Source organism: Melanaphis sacchari, unplaced genomic scaffold (assembly GCF_002803265.2).
Source record: "Melanaphis sacchari strain LSU unplaced genomic scaffold, SCAv2.0 Contig4_pilon_pilon, whole genome shotgun sequence".
NCBI lineage: Eukaryota > Metazoa > Arthropoda > Insecta > Hemiptera > Aphididae > Melanaphis > Melanaphis sacchari.
The window spans coordinates 6,005,975-6,018,324 of NW_020271335.1; the positions used below are offsets into that span (position 1 = coordinate 6,005,975).

Genomic DNA, 12,350 nt, shown 5'->3' on the forward strand with positions numbered 1-12,350 from the left:
ATAAAAAATCAAATAAACGAACAAAAAAAAATAGTCAATAAAGAATAATAAACTATATAATAATAGATTATCAAGTATGGTGGTATTAAAAATCGTTCAGCTATTTTATTTTATGACGTATATTTTTTTACTACCCACTCAATTTTACAAAAATTGAACATATTTCTTACAAAATAATGATTATTATATCAATATAATATGTCGGTGATTGGTGAATAGATAAACATAAAAATACGAAATATTTAACATGTTATACAGTAAATTTTTATTGGTAAAATATTAAAAAAAAAAAAAAATGCATTTACTTAATAATATCAAAAATAAGTAATAATGAATACGTTTATTTTATTTAGGATATAGTCTAAATAATAAGCGTTCATTTTTTAATCAGAATCAACAAATAATCTGCATTCAATAACTTTGTATTTACACAAAAATTCACCCCATAGTTATCAGACATCCAGCACTCATTGATTAATCATCCAAAGGCCTATCAGAATATTGATATTAAACGTGATATGAAATATACAAATGGTATCTTCATCTTCAGTAAGCAATAAGCATATCTACATTTTTAGGTCAACATAACGTAGAGAAATATTAGTTCTCCCTCGTATAGAAGCGTCAACGCGATAAACAATACTTAACATTTAAAAAAGAAAAAACTTGTAATTTTTTTAATGATACTGCGATTATAACATTATAACTACGGTATCAATAGTGTTGATTTACAGATTTTAAAACTATACGGCATCCATAAGTTTAACGTCAATTGCCACAGGTTAATAATTTAAAATTTGAGGCCTTACCCATAGATTTTTTTTACACTAGCATCATGTATGAACCTTTTTTTTATTGTTAACATCTTAAAGACTCTTTTGAATAATTTAAATAATATAAATGTTTTGAGTTATGGTCACTGGTGTATATAGGTCTACAAAGTACGTTCAAATAAGTGAGAGGGGCACAGTCACACAGATGTATAGTTCTCTAATCATAAAATTGAAAAAAACACAGCAAAATAATTTTTTTTTCTGTTAAGCGAAGACTTGAGAAGTTAATTTTTAAATATATTTTGATTTAAATACATTTTTTGTAGTTAAAAAATTATATTATTAAAATAATATATAAGCTTCTAGCATAAAATTCTTCCTATCATCACTGCTAATTTTATCTTAAATAATTTAATGTCCGTGCTGTGCTTAAAAGGGCCTACGTCTTCTATACAAACCCTAGAAGCTCAAGTTTTACGCAACACTATTGGTTATAGAAATCAGTCTATGGATTTAAGATTAGTAATAAGTACGGTACTATACTTAAATACTTTATATCATGATGTATGTTTTTAACATTTTAATATTTTTTGATAAAAAATTAACAACTATAAACAATAAACTCATTATTTCAAAGTTATAGTTACTATCATAATAATTTTAATAAAATGTTTGAAACCCCTTAAATCCAGTTTTTATATTAACAAATACACACTGACGTAAATTAAAAAACTAGCTTTAGTGTGAGCTTTAAAAAGTTGAAAAATCCTAGTTAATACATATTTTAAAAATACTGTACAATATACTTTAATAACAATTAAACTAGTTTAAAAATTAAACATTTTTTTTTTAAATATGACTTGTGTTAAAAGCAATAGGCTTATAACATACATTAGTCTTGAACCACATCTCGAATAGTAAACATTTTTATGTTTTTGATTTCTCATCAATACAGTGTATCGATGTAAAAACTTTTTTATAATGAATGCAAGTATTATGTGAAAATAGCTTTTCATTTTTGAACCAATACTTCAATAGGCTATTAATTTCTTCTTTTGTTTTAGGGAGTCCAGTTTTTTTGCAGTATCTTACTGTTTCACTCTAAGTTTAATCAAATTAATTAAAATAAGTTAATTTTTGCAATATAATTATGTTCAAAAATAAATAAGAAAATACCCGCAGATAGTTAACTACTTTCAATGGACGGCAACAATGTAGGTCATTGTTTTCTTTTTCCAATTGCATAAGTTCTAAAAGTTGTTTAAATTCCTCGGCACCATATGTTGATATATATAGAGCTACATCTGTGATGTTTATATCAGGATTATCAGAATCATCTGTAAACATTGTAATTAAATTTTATACAGACATTATAAGTTGATAATATGAAGATTAGAGATATCTCTAAGATTATTTCTAATCTTCATGGTTGATAATAAACCATTAGTGCAACATACCATTGAATACAATAACAACATTAAAACCATTTTTAACTATTCTTTTATCTGTAATAGTATATTTATCAGGTGATGGTTCATACGAATTATCCAGATCCATTAGAAAACGATAATTTTTTTCACCCAAATATCTACAAACATCAAAAATTTGAATCCCAATCATAGATTTCACATTTTTTAATCAATACATAAAACATTATCATACACTATAAAATTTTGTTCAAGTTTACAATATTACACTCGCAAGTCTCCATATAAGCGCATAGAAATTATACCTTTATAGTTTATTCTGTCTATAATGAACTTTCATACATTGGAAATTTAAAAAATTAAATAAATACATAATAAAAAAGTTATAATTACTTTTTATTAATTAGAATTGATTGGTCTAACATTTTAAGTGGTATCTCATCATCAGCCAATTTTTGGAAATAAATTACAGCTTCTTGAAGACGACAAATATTTAAAGCTTGTATTTCATTACGCACACAACAAAACCAATTGTTGTCCTCTATTTGACCAATGAGCATAAACTCGGATGACCTATTTATGTATAAGTAAAATATCCTTATTACATATTATAATATAGATTTTAAAATTCATTCAAAATGTATTTAAAATTTAATATTTAATTTTCGTTAAACAATAATTAAAACAAATTTAATTTTTACACTTACATAATTTTTTGATCATTAAAAATATTTCTTTTGATCTCAGATAACTCTACATTAATTTGAGTAGAATGCCTTTCAAGATTTTTAGCGATAGCTTGAAATGGTTTTTTTGGTAATTGTACATCATTTGTTTTAGTAGTTACAATCCCTTTCTTTTGTTCATTTGACAATTTTTTATAATTTAATTTTTCATCCTCACTCAAACTTCCCCATAATCTTGCAAGTTCTTTGCTTACTTTTGTAAATTCTATTCCTGGATTTTCTTGAATAACTATATTAAATAAAATTAATTTAATTTTTAATTTTATGCTCAAATAATTAATTTAGATTAGTGTAGATGTAAATACTTTTAATTCTCATTTCCCTGGCAAACAGTGTAAATCCCGACATTTCTTTGTTTCCCATTTGACTGCTGACACTACGAATAGTGTCACTAAGATCTTCTTCTGGAACATCTATAATATAATATGAATTAAGTAACTAAATCATTTTATTTTATTTAATAACAGTTTACAATAAGTAAATGTGTATAGTAGGTGATTCTTTTATCACACACTCATTATTTCAAAATCTATTAACTTATTAAAAAAAATTTTTTTACATAATTTTTAGTCTAAATAAAACATTTATCAAAAAAAAATAAAATAGATTTTGATATAATTTGTTATGTTTGATACAAGAATTACTCTATATTTGTATTACTGTGGATATTGTTTTTATGAACAATTATTATGAATAATTTTGATATGTTTCTATTCAATCAACCCACAAATTGACTAGAATAATTTAAAAAGTATGAAATCCAAACAAAACATAATATTACATTATAATTTAATGACCTATTTATATTTTTCAAAAGAATAGACAAATCAATTAATTTGTATTGTGTCATTGTAATATGTTCTAACCCATTCACATCAGACACAAGCTGAAAACTTAAAAATAAATAAAATACCTCTAATTGGTCTTTTTGATCTAGGTTGAGGTACCCAAGACTGTGGGCGATTTACTAAATGATTAAGACCAGGAACTTGCTCATCGGGAATAGAAACTGTACGAAAAAGATGTTCAATTTTTAACTGCTTTATACTGTTATTTGATGTAACTACTGAAATACTTTCTGAGGTTTCATCATTTGTATTTTTCACAATAATATTTTCATCCTTTTGAGATACTGAAAAAAAAATTGATTTTTTTAATTAACTAATATAAAATCAGTTCATTATCAATTGATGTATAAAATACTAATAATAATTAAAAATATTAATACTTAATACCAGTTGGAGAATGAAGAATTTCAGTTTCTGTATTCATTTTTGGCATACTGTTTTTTTCTAAGGTTTCAGTCAAGACATCCGATTTTAATACCACTCCACTCTAGAAATTTACTTAATGTACTTCCAAAATAATAAAATAAAGAAAATTGCTTTATAAATACCTCTAATGGTTTTCCATTCAGAACTACATCACCCTTACTCCATTGTGAAATTGATATATCTTCAGCAATAAAATTTCTAACATTCGCATTATCAGATTGAATAGTTTGAAGAGGAGAAGTATTTCTTATGTTTGATAACTTTTTACGGTATTCCGAAATATCATCAGTACTTTCCACTTTGTCATTTTTCAAACATGACATTTCTTCACTTTCATTATTTTTTGATATAAATGGTTCTTCAAAATCAATTTCTTCTAAGCTTAATTCCTTAACTATTTGTATATGCTCGTCATTATTTGATACGGAGTTAAATGAATCACTGTTCATTACTTTAGTTGACTCTGCATTTGGGACAAAAGAATCATTAACTTGTGAAATCAAGATTGGAGATTTTTTTACTTGGACTTCTTCTGAATCATAAAGTATTTTTCTTTTATTATTTGGATGTTCTAGGACTTTATTAATATTAGACTGATCATTCTCTACTTTATCATTATAATAATGTTTAGCAATACAATTCTTAAGATTGAGTAGTATCATATCCTGAAAATTAGTTTTTAATTTAATTTGAATTAAATATATATTTATACATATAAACATGAATAATAACAACACCAAGAAAGAATAACACAGTAATGTGTTTGTTTAATGATTATCAAATGTTGGTGTAATTATAATAATAATAATAATAATTGATATTTGATGTAATTTTCAGTACACTAAACCTGATTATGAAATAATATTCGTGATTTATCTGGTTCCAAATTTACATCAATAGTCTCAGGTGGAATGGTTATAGATATAAGACATGGCAAGTATTTGCCTGGAGGTAAATAATGTCCGAAATAATTATTGAATTCTCCAACAATAAGCTAAATTATTTATTTAAAGAAAATAAATTATTTAATCAACAATTCAAATAATTGAAAATCAATTTACTTATTGACATGTATTCTTACTTTTTCAATCTTGCTGTCCCTGACAGGTCTTTTATTTACATATATATAAATTGCATCAGCAACATTTGTGGTAAAAAAACAATTTTGCACATTTATATTTTGTACGGGTAAAACTATATCAATATTTACCTAATGGGATTAAAATTATTTTATATTCAGTAATATAAAATGTATCAAATTATCTAACTCCAATCAAATCAAAAATTAACCTCTTCGCTTGTAAATGTTAAGTGCTTTACACACTTAGTCATTGACGATGACCAAATTTGACCAAATGTCACAACCAAATCAGTAGCTGAAGTCATTTGCCATAACACAGATTTATTATGAACTAAAGAAACACGAATGTTTTGTTGAATCGCTGCTAATGATTTAACAATGTTTTCCACTCTACGTAAATCATTAACACAATGTTTTTTTGAACTATAAATCTGTTTTCGAACTGGCAACTTTTTGAAAAGGTTTTCTATTTTGATAACTGTACCTAATAAAAAATATACTGTTCAAATATATGCTGTGTAAATTATGATAAATTTTATTAAATACTAATAACTACTGTCAAAAACTCATTAGTATATGTTAGTTAATACATAGGCAAAAACATATGTTTAAATATCCACTATTAAATACTTATTTTTACACATAATGAAAATATAATTTACTAACCCTTTTGGTGATGACAAATTGAACTTTTTTTTACACGACCATTACTGTCCATGGTAAACGATTTGGCATATTCATCAAAATCTGATTTTGTAATGATAGTCACATCGGCTACAGCACAAATGGAACTAAGAGCTTCACCTCGAAATCCATAGAAAGTCAATTTATCTACATAAATGAATAAAAACTAAAATATGTATTCAACTGGGCAATACAAAAAATAAGCCATTGCATACTCAAATCGGATAAATCAAATATTTTGGAAGTGTAATTAGGCAAACACATGACATACACGTCACTGTGTGAAATGCCAACCCCGTTGTCGCGTATTTCAATCTTGTCCAGTCCATAGTTATCCTAAACATTGAATCGTATTGTATTGTTCACAATACACAAAATTTTAAATAAGTGATTTTCAAACAATGTTCATACCAGACGTATATCAATGATTGTAGCATTGGCATCAATAGAGTTTTCCATTAACTCCTTCACCACCGACGACGCCGACGTAATGACTTGAGTACTACTTATCAGTTTAATAGTATCCGACGGTAATTGTTTCATCGACATGACTATAAGTACTCGTTCAGTTTCGGTTGAAGTATTCACTATTCAGTTTAAAGATTACATTTGAAAAAACGAAGAGTGAAGACAGAAATAATTTGGTAGGTGATAATTATTATACTAAACTTGACTACTTGAGGTAAACAACAATAACATAATTTGAATTTAGGAAAAAGCGCGATAGCTTATCAATATCAGTTATCATGAATCGTGATTAATCTGAGATAGCACCACGGTTACTAAGGTCCACCTGTAGGTATCATTAACTGTACCACAGTACCGGAATCATTATCGAGATCATAACCGTAGTCCGGTGTACGTGCGGTATAAACTTGTTCATGAAAATATACAACGTTATACACGGTTAAATTTAAATAATAACACAACGCTGTTCCAACACTTCCAACTTCATCACTCTGCCGTAAATACTAAATAAGTGTGTCAAGTGTGATCATTAAACTGAATATTCGTTTTAGCCTGTAAAAGTGTAAAATACATCGCCGATCACTACAACGATTTTAAACTGCACTCCCGTCAATTATTAGTGAATTTGAACGTGGTGACTACTTGTGATTTTTTTCCGAAATACTGAACAAATTGCATATATGTGCAAGGTCAAGTGCGCTCTCACGATAGTTCTTTTATAATATTATATTCGTAATCCTACGGATAATTGCTAAGTTTGTACCGAATATGGTTAAGGAACAAAAAATCAAGAAATTTGAATACAAACGTCGTTTGAAGGAATTAAAGCAAGTACGTATAGTGTTATGTGTCGTTTGAATGTGTGTCGGATTTCCTTTGAACTATTTTTTTAATTTTAAATGTTTATTTTTTTTATATCGCCATTGTATAGACATTGAAACCGTACCAAAACAGCCAAACTGTTAATCTTTTGCGGCTGAATACTAGGTCATGTGGTGCGCGTCTGGACAACTATTGGGAAAGCCTGGAATTCACAGGAAACGTAGCTTGTCATTTAGTCGAAAAGCGCATTCAAGATGTTCTCAATAGGATTCTTGAGTATGGAGAGTATGATAAACCTAAGACACAAGTGGATGTTATCAACAAACTTAAACGCCTTCACATTGTAAGATACAGAAATAATGAATCAAAAGTAAACATGCTCAACAGTATAAGACACATCAACGATAATTCAAGAGTGAACACGTTCAACAATATGGGACTTGGTAACATAGACTTAATAGCAAATGTGGTTGTCGACAGATTGAAACATTTAAATATCAACTCAAAAGCAAACACGGATGTCGACGAATTAAAAAATTTAAATATTGACTCAAAAACAAACATGGTTATTGACAAATTGGAACACTGCACGTTGGTTACCCACCAACATTATTACAATAAAATATAGGTGTACAAACTAAGAGTAATTGGTTATTTAGAAAAAAGTAAATTATAATGTAGTAAAATATGTATTTTCTAATAAATGAAATTAATCAATTTATTATCATTAGGATAAAAAGTGTAAGTTATACATATTTATTTATAATAAAAAGTCAACTTATTAAATTAATATTTGTGGAATAAAAATCTGCTCATCATAGATCCTATGCACAAAAACAACTAGAATTACTGAGGAATAAAAACTGCACAGCTAGATTTGGTGATAGGTTATTTATAGACTTCTGTTAATAAAAAAAAAAAATGGTTATTATTTTTCCCTACTACATTTTAAACATTTTTAGTTCCTATTTATACTGAATATATTTTTCCTAACTTTTATGTAAACAACAGTAAACCTCAATTTAATATTAATTTATCAATGCTATTGTATGCATTGATATCAATATCTTAAATAGTGGTCAAATTTCCATGATGCTAATTATACCAAAATTTGGATGAAATCAAAACTAATATACATTTAAAGATGGTTCATTAATTGTTATTCTTCAATTTATATTTTTATAAATTACTTTAATCTTAACTTTATCACTATTATTTATTATATTATTATAATAACCATTTAAGAAATACATTTTTTTTTATAAAGTATATATTTTTTATACATCTTGAATTTCAATTTTTTTAATTGTATATTAAATAAAACATGCTATTATTTTTGATAAAAATTAAAAAAATCCCTTACATTATATTATAAAAAAAAAATAGGTAATTATCTTTAAATTTGATTAAAGAACAAAAAGTAGATTTTAAATTGATTAGACCTGTCTATTATTATAAAATTTTATTTCATCTTGGAAAATGTTATACATACATTTTATTACCTTTCAATCTATAATTAGTATATTCAAGATGTCTTTTAAAATTATTTATATGTAACACTATGTGTTTTACATGTGTGATTGAGCAAAGACTATTTTGATCAGTTGAATTTTCTAGTTAAATAAAGATAAGATAATACTAGTATTAAAAACTAAATTATTTATAAATATAACTAAGTCTTTAATTTATAATGTTCATATGCACTTAATTTATTTTTTAGTCAATTTAATTATTTTAATTCACTATGAAATTAAAATATTATTTTTTTATTGAACTTAAGCCTGGTGACTAGGGCCATTAGCTGTTGTAGGAGTAAGGTTGGTACGGTAGGTTGTATTTTTTTTTTAACTATTGTTATGGTTGATAGCAAACACGTATATGTGTGGCAAGATGTTTAACCACTATGATCCCGGGTGATCACCCATCCGGGAGCTAGTAGCTGTGGCGTTACTTACTCTCAGTCGCATTCCGCAACTGGTAGCAGTCAACGCGCCATGCCAAGCCTTATAATTTAATCTGTTTTAATTCTATGGACTACTGTCATTTTGTGTTACTGTCACTGAATAAATTGTATTTACCATCATAGTTCTCATATGTATAATTAAAAATTGCATAAATGCCAAAAGCACTTTAAAGGAACCTCTTTAGAGTAATCAAAAATTTACCTTGATAAGTAATTTATCAAAATGTCATGATGATTATATTAATTAATTTATAAGTCTAAAGAATGGTTAATAAATTGTGAAAGGAAAGATCTAATTTCAAAATCTGTTGACGACCTTTACTACAATTATAGTGTAAATAAAAAAAATATGTTTTCAAATACAGAGAAAACTCGATCATTGCTTAGTGCTATGTCTACTGAGCTCGGTAATTTTAATATGATAGTTATAAATTATGATATTTGCTAATATTTTATTTTATTAATTTTAGAGGTTTAATTCAACATTTAAAATCTATTTATACAATAATTTTGCTTTCTACTTCAACTTAAGATAGACTAGTATATATGTATATATATATATATTAAACCAAGTTCACCTGCAACATCAGCACCAATAACAAAAAAACTCATTTAAAAACTCTAAGAAAATTAAAACTAATAGGAAATATAAGTGGACTGAATAAGATATGTAATACAAAGTAGTAAAGTGTTAAACCGAACAATTATTCTGACATATTTTCAAGGGTCAAAAATTAAGTTCAAATTTTGCAGAACCTAGTCGCGTTGCAATAATAACAGATATTTGAACTTTAATAAATGAACTCCTTCATTACATTAAAGGCTCACTTTTTTGACAAAAACCAAAAAGATCAAAGAACTTACGTTCTATTGAGCTAAAAAAATGGAGTGTAACCATACTGGTAATTTTATGTCTGAATTTATGACCAAAGAACTTCTAGATTGGAATATTTTGTCCAAAGTTATTGCTATTGTAATGGACATTAAACTAGTAGTCAGACTAATTAAAATTCTACATATTTCTTGCACCACTCATAAGTGGAATTTAGTAGTCCAACAGGCATTACATTTTACAAAAGATGGTGAAATTAAATAACGGCAAGGTTTAGAACTAAATCAAATTTAAAAAAAACACTGTTATGTAGCGGGGTTCTTTAAACTTCTTTAAAGCGAAGCGGAGAAATGGATATTGATTGAAAAGTATAAACAGTTATGAGTTATTCAAACATTAAAAGTTAGAACAAAAGATATTCAAATATATTGGAATAGCACATTGTACAAAATGGGTAGTAAAACTTAAAAAACCCCTCACAATTGCTATTATTTCTTTAACTGAAGCTCTATTAAGTTTTGATCGCAATGAATGGAATACAGTAGAAGATAAAATGTTATTGAAACCATTCAATTCCTTGACAGTAGAGCTTTCTTCAGAATAATATCCAGCACTTGTTAAAGTAATACCCTTGATACAAGGTTATTATTTCAATGCAGTGTACAGCCTTTGATTTAATATCAAATACTGAATCTATATTTTTCAAGAGCTACACTTTTAGATCCAAGGTTTAAAAAAGTGGCATTAGGAATTGAAGAATATGCCAATGAGGCGAAAACATGCATTATTTTAAAAATATTGTTAATGGTAAATATACAACATACTTGTAATTACGGTGTACTTCATCAAATCATCAATAATAAAACTTATATGAGTATATTTTTTTAAATATAAATATAGATTTTCTCAAAAATACAATGCCAAGAGATTTGATTTAACTCTCGACATTAGATACAACTTTATTGAAATTACCTTTTACATTAATTATGAATTACTTAAATAAATTATTGCATTAAGTTTTGATCTTTATGAGATGAGTAAAACCATTCTTTTTAATCCATAATTTTGTCTTAAAATTGACTGCATGCTTGATATTTTAATTCTTAAATCAGCATCAAAATTAAGTCTATTACAATATTTGTTTTTTATATTATAGTGAGAAGAAAATGCTTCTTTAGGTCTATAGGTTGTGCAAAAGGGGATCAAATATCTCAAAGCTTTCACGGCCAGTTACTTATGCTCATTTTGAACAAATATCCAAAATTCGAATAGGTTTTTAACATTGAAAATATTTTTTATCGTTCTGTTATTTACTATATCAATTAATTCATCTTGCTCTTGTTTGGAGAAATTTTCCATTTTTTCAATATTACAGAAAAACAAATTTCTTATCCAAACATTGTTTAAGTCAGGCTGATGAATATATTTTCTAAATGTTTCGGCCATATTCAATAAGTGTTCAGATATTTCATTCTTTAGCTTCTGTGATAGACATTCACTTGATAATTCTAAATAACCTTTTAATGTTGGGAGGTTACAGAAAGAGTGTTTTCATTGTTTTCAATATGTTTAGCTCAAACTTCAAACTTTTTTATCATTGCTTTGATTTTATCCTCAATATGGAAAACATCAATATAAATTCCTTGTAAACTCAAATTTAGCACATTCAAGTGTTCGAACATATCAGCCAAGTAAACTGTCTGACAAAGCCAAGAAAAATCAGTTAACAAGTTCATAAACCTGGTTTCAAGAAGAAATACTTGAACTTTGTTTCTCAGCTCAAAAAAACGCTGAAAAACTTTACCTCATGAACGTCATTTGATTTCAAATTCCAATGTACAAAAGAAGCTGTTTAAGGTCACTTCTTATGTCTTTGCAAAGGACTTTAAAAAGCCTGGATTGCAGAGGTCATGATTAATTACAGTTAATAATTTTCACTTCTTCCTCTAAAACTGTTTTCTTGTGTTTTGATAGCAACCATAGTTTCCCTATGAATACAACAGTGAATCCACTTTATATGAGGTGCAACTTCTTTCATATAACTAAACAGTCCAGTTTTGTAATCTGACATTGCTGCTGGACCATTAGTGGTTATTCCAACGCATTTTCCCCACTTTACACCATTCTTCATAAAAAACTTATCAATAGCTTCAAATACATCTTTTGCTGAAGTATGTAAGAGCTCACAAGAAAACAAAAAATCTTCAAATAACTGTTTTTCCCGTGTAAAACATACAAAAACCAACATAGATGACTTACTTGCTATATCTGTTTTTTCAC

At 26.7% G+C, this 12,350-nt stretch overlaps 2 protein-coding genes across 3 annotated transcripts; one reads left to right on the forward strand and one right to left on the reverse strand.

Moving 5' to 3' along the window:
* Window positions 1–1,572: 1,572 nt before the first annotated feature.
* LOC112599098 (PMS1 protein homolog 1-like) lies at window positions 1,573–6,673 on the reverse strand. 2 transcript variants are annotated; one of them, XM_025345835.1, is made up of 15 exons: window positions 6,397–6,673; window positions 6,201–6,321; window positions 5,968–6,132; window positions 5,511–5,785; window positions 5,302–5,430; window positions 5,068–5,214; window positions 4,343–4,885; window positions 4,182–4,281; window positions 3,860–4,078; window positions 3,252–3,359; window positions 2,908–3,175; window positions 2,594–2,773; window positions 2,231–2,361; window positions 1,950–2,110; window positions 1,701–1,874 (listed from the first exon to the last, which is right to left on the reverse strand). In XM_025345835.1, the coding sequence occupies exons 1-15, from the start codon at window positions 6,532–6,534 to the stop codon at window positions 1,701–1,703; spliced, it is 2,859 nt and encodes a 952-aa protein (XP_025201620.1). In that variant the 5' UTR covers window positions 6,535–6,673. The 2 variants fall into 2 exon arrangements, with proteins under 2 accessions (XP_025201621.1, XP_025201620.1); XM_025345836.1 differs by lacking the exons at window positions 5,068–5,214; window positions 5,302–5,430 and having other exon boundaries at window positions 1,573–1,874.
* A 220-nt stretch (window positions 6,674–6,893) lies between these two features.
* On the forward strand, window positions 6,894–8,000 carry LOC112599029. The gene is made up of 2 exons (XM_025345733.1): window positions 6,894–7,284; window positions 7,385–8,000. Exons 1-2 carry the CDS (start codon window positions 7,222–7,224, stop codon window positions 7,901–7,903), a joined length of 582 nt encoding a protein of 193 aa, XP_025201518.1. The 5' UTR covers window positions 6,894–7,221; the 3' UTR covers window positions 7,904–8,000.
* Window positions 8,001–12,350: the final 4,350 nt, after the last annotated feature.

Coding starts and splice junctions, on each gene's coding strand:
- LOC112599029 (XM_025345733.1), top strand. CDS start 7,222: ATGGTTAAGGAACAAAAAATCAAGAAATTTGAATACAAACGTCGTTTG. Junction 7,285..7,384: donor GTTTGAAGGAATTAAAGCAA/GTACGTATAGTG, acceptor GCCATTGTATAG/ACATTGAAACCGTACCAAAA.
- LOC112599098 (XM_025345835.1), bottom strand. CDS start 6,534: ATGTCGATGAAACAATTACCGTCGGATACTATTAAACTGATAAGTAGT. Junction 2,774..2,907: donor TTTAATGATCAAAAAATTAT/GTAAGTGTAAAA, acceptor ATACATAAATAG/GTCATCCGAGTTTATGCTCA. Junction 2,362..2,593: donor TCAATTCTAATTAATAAAAA/GTAATTATAACT, acceptor TGATGTTTGTAG/ATATTTGGGTGAAAAAAATT.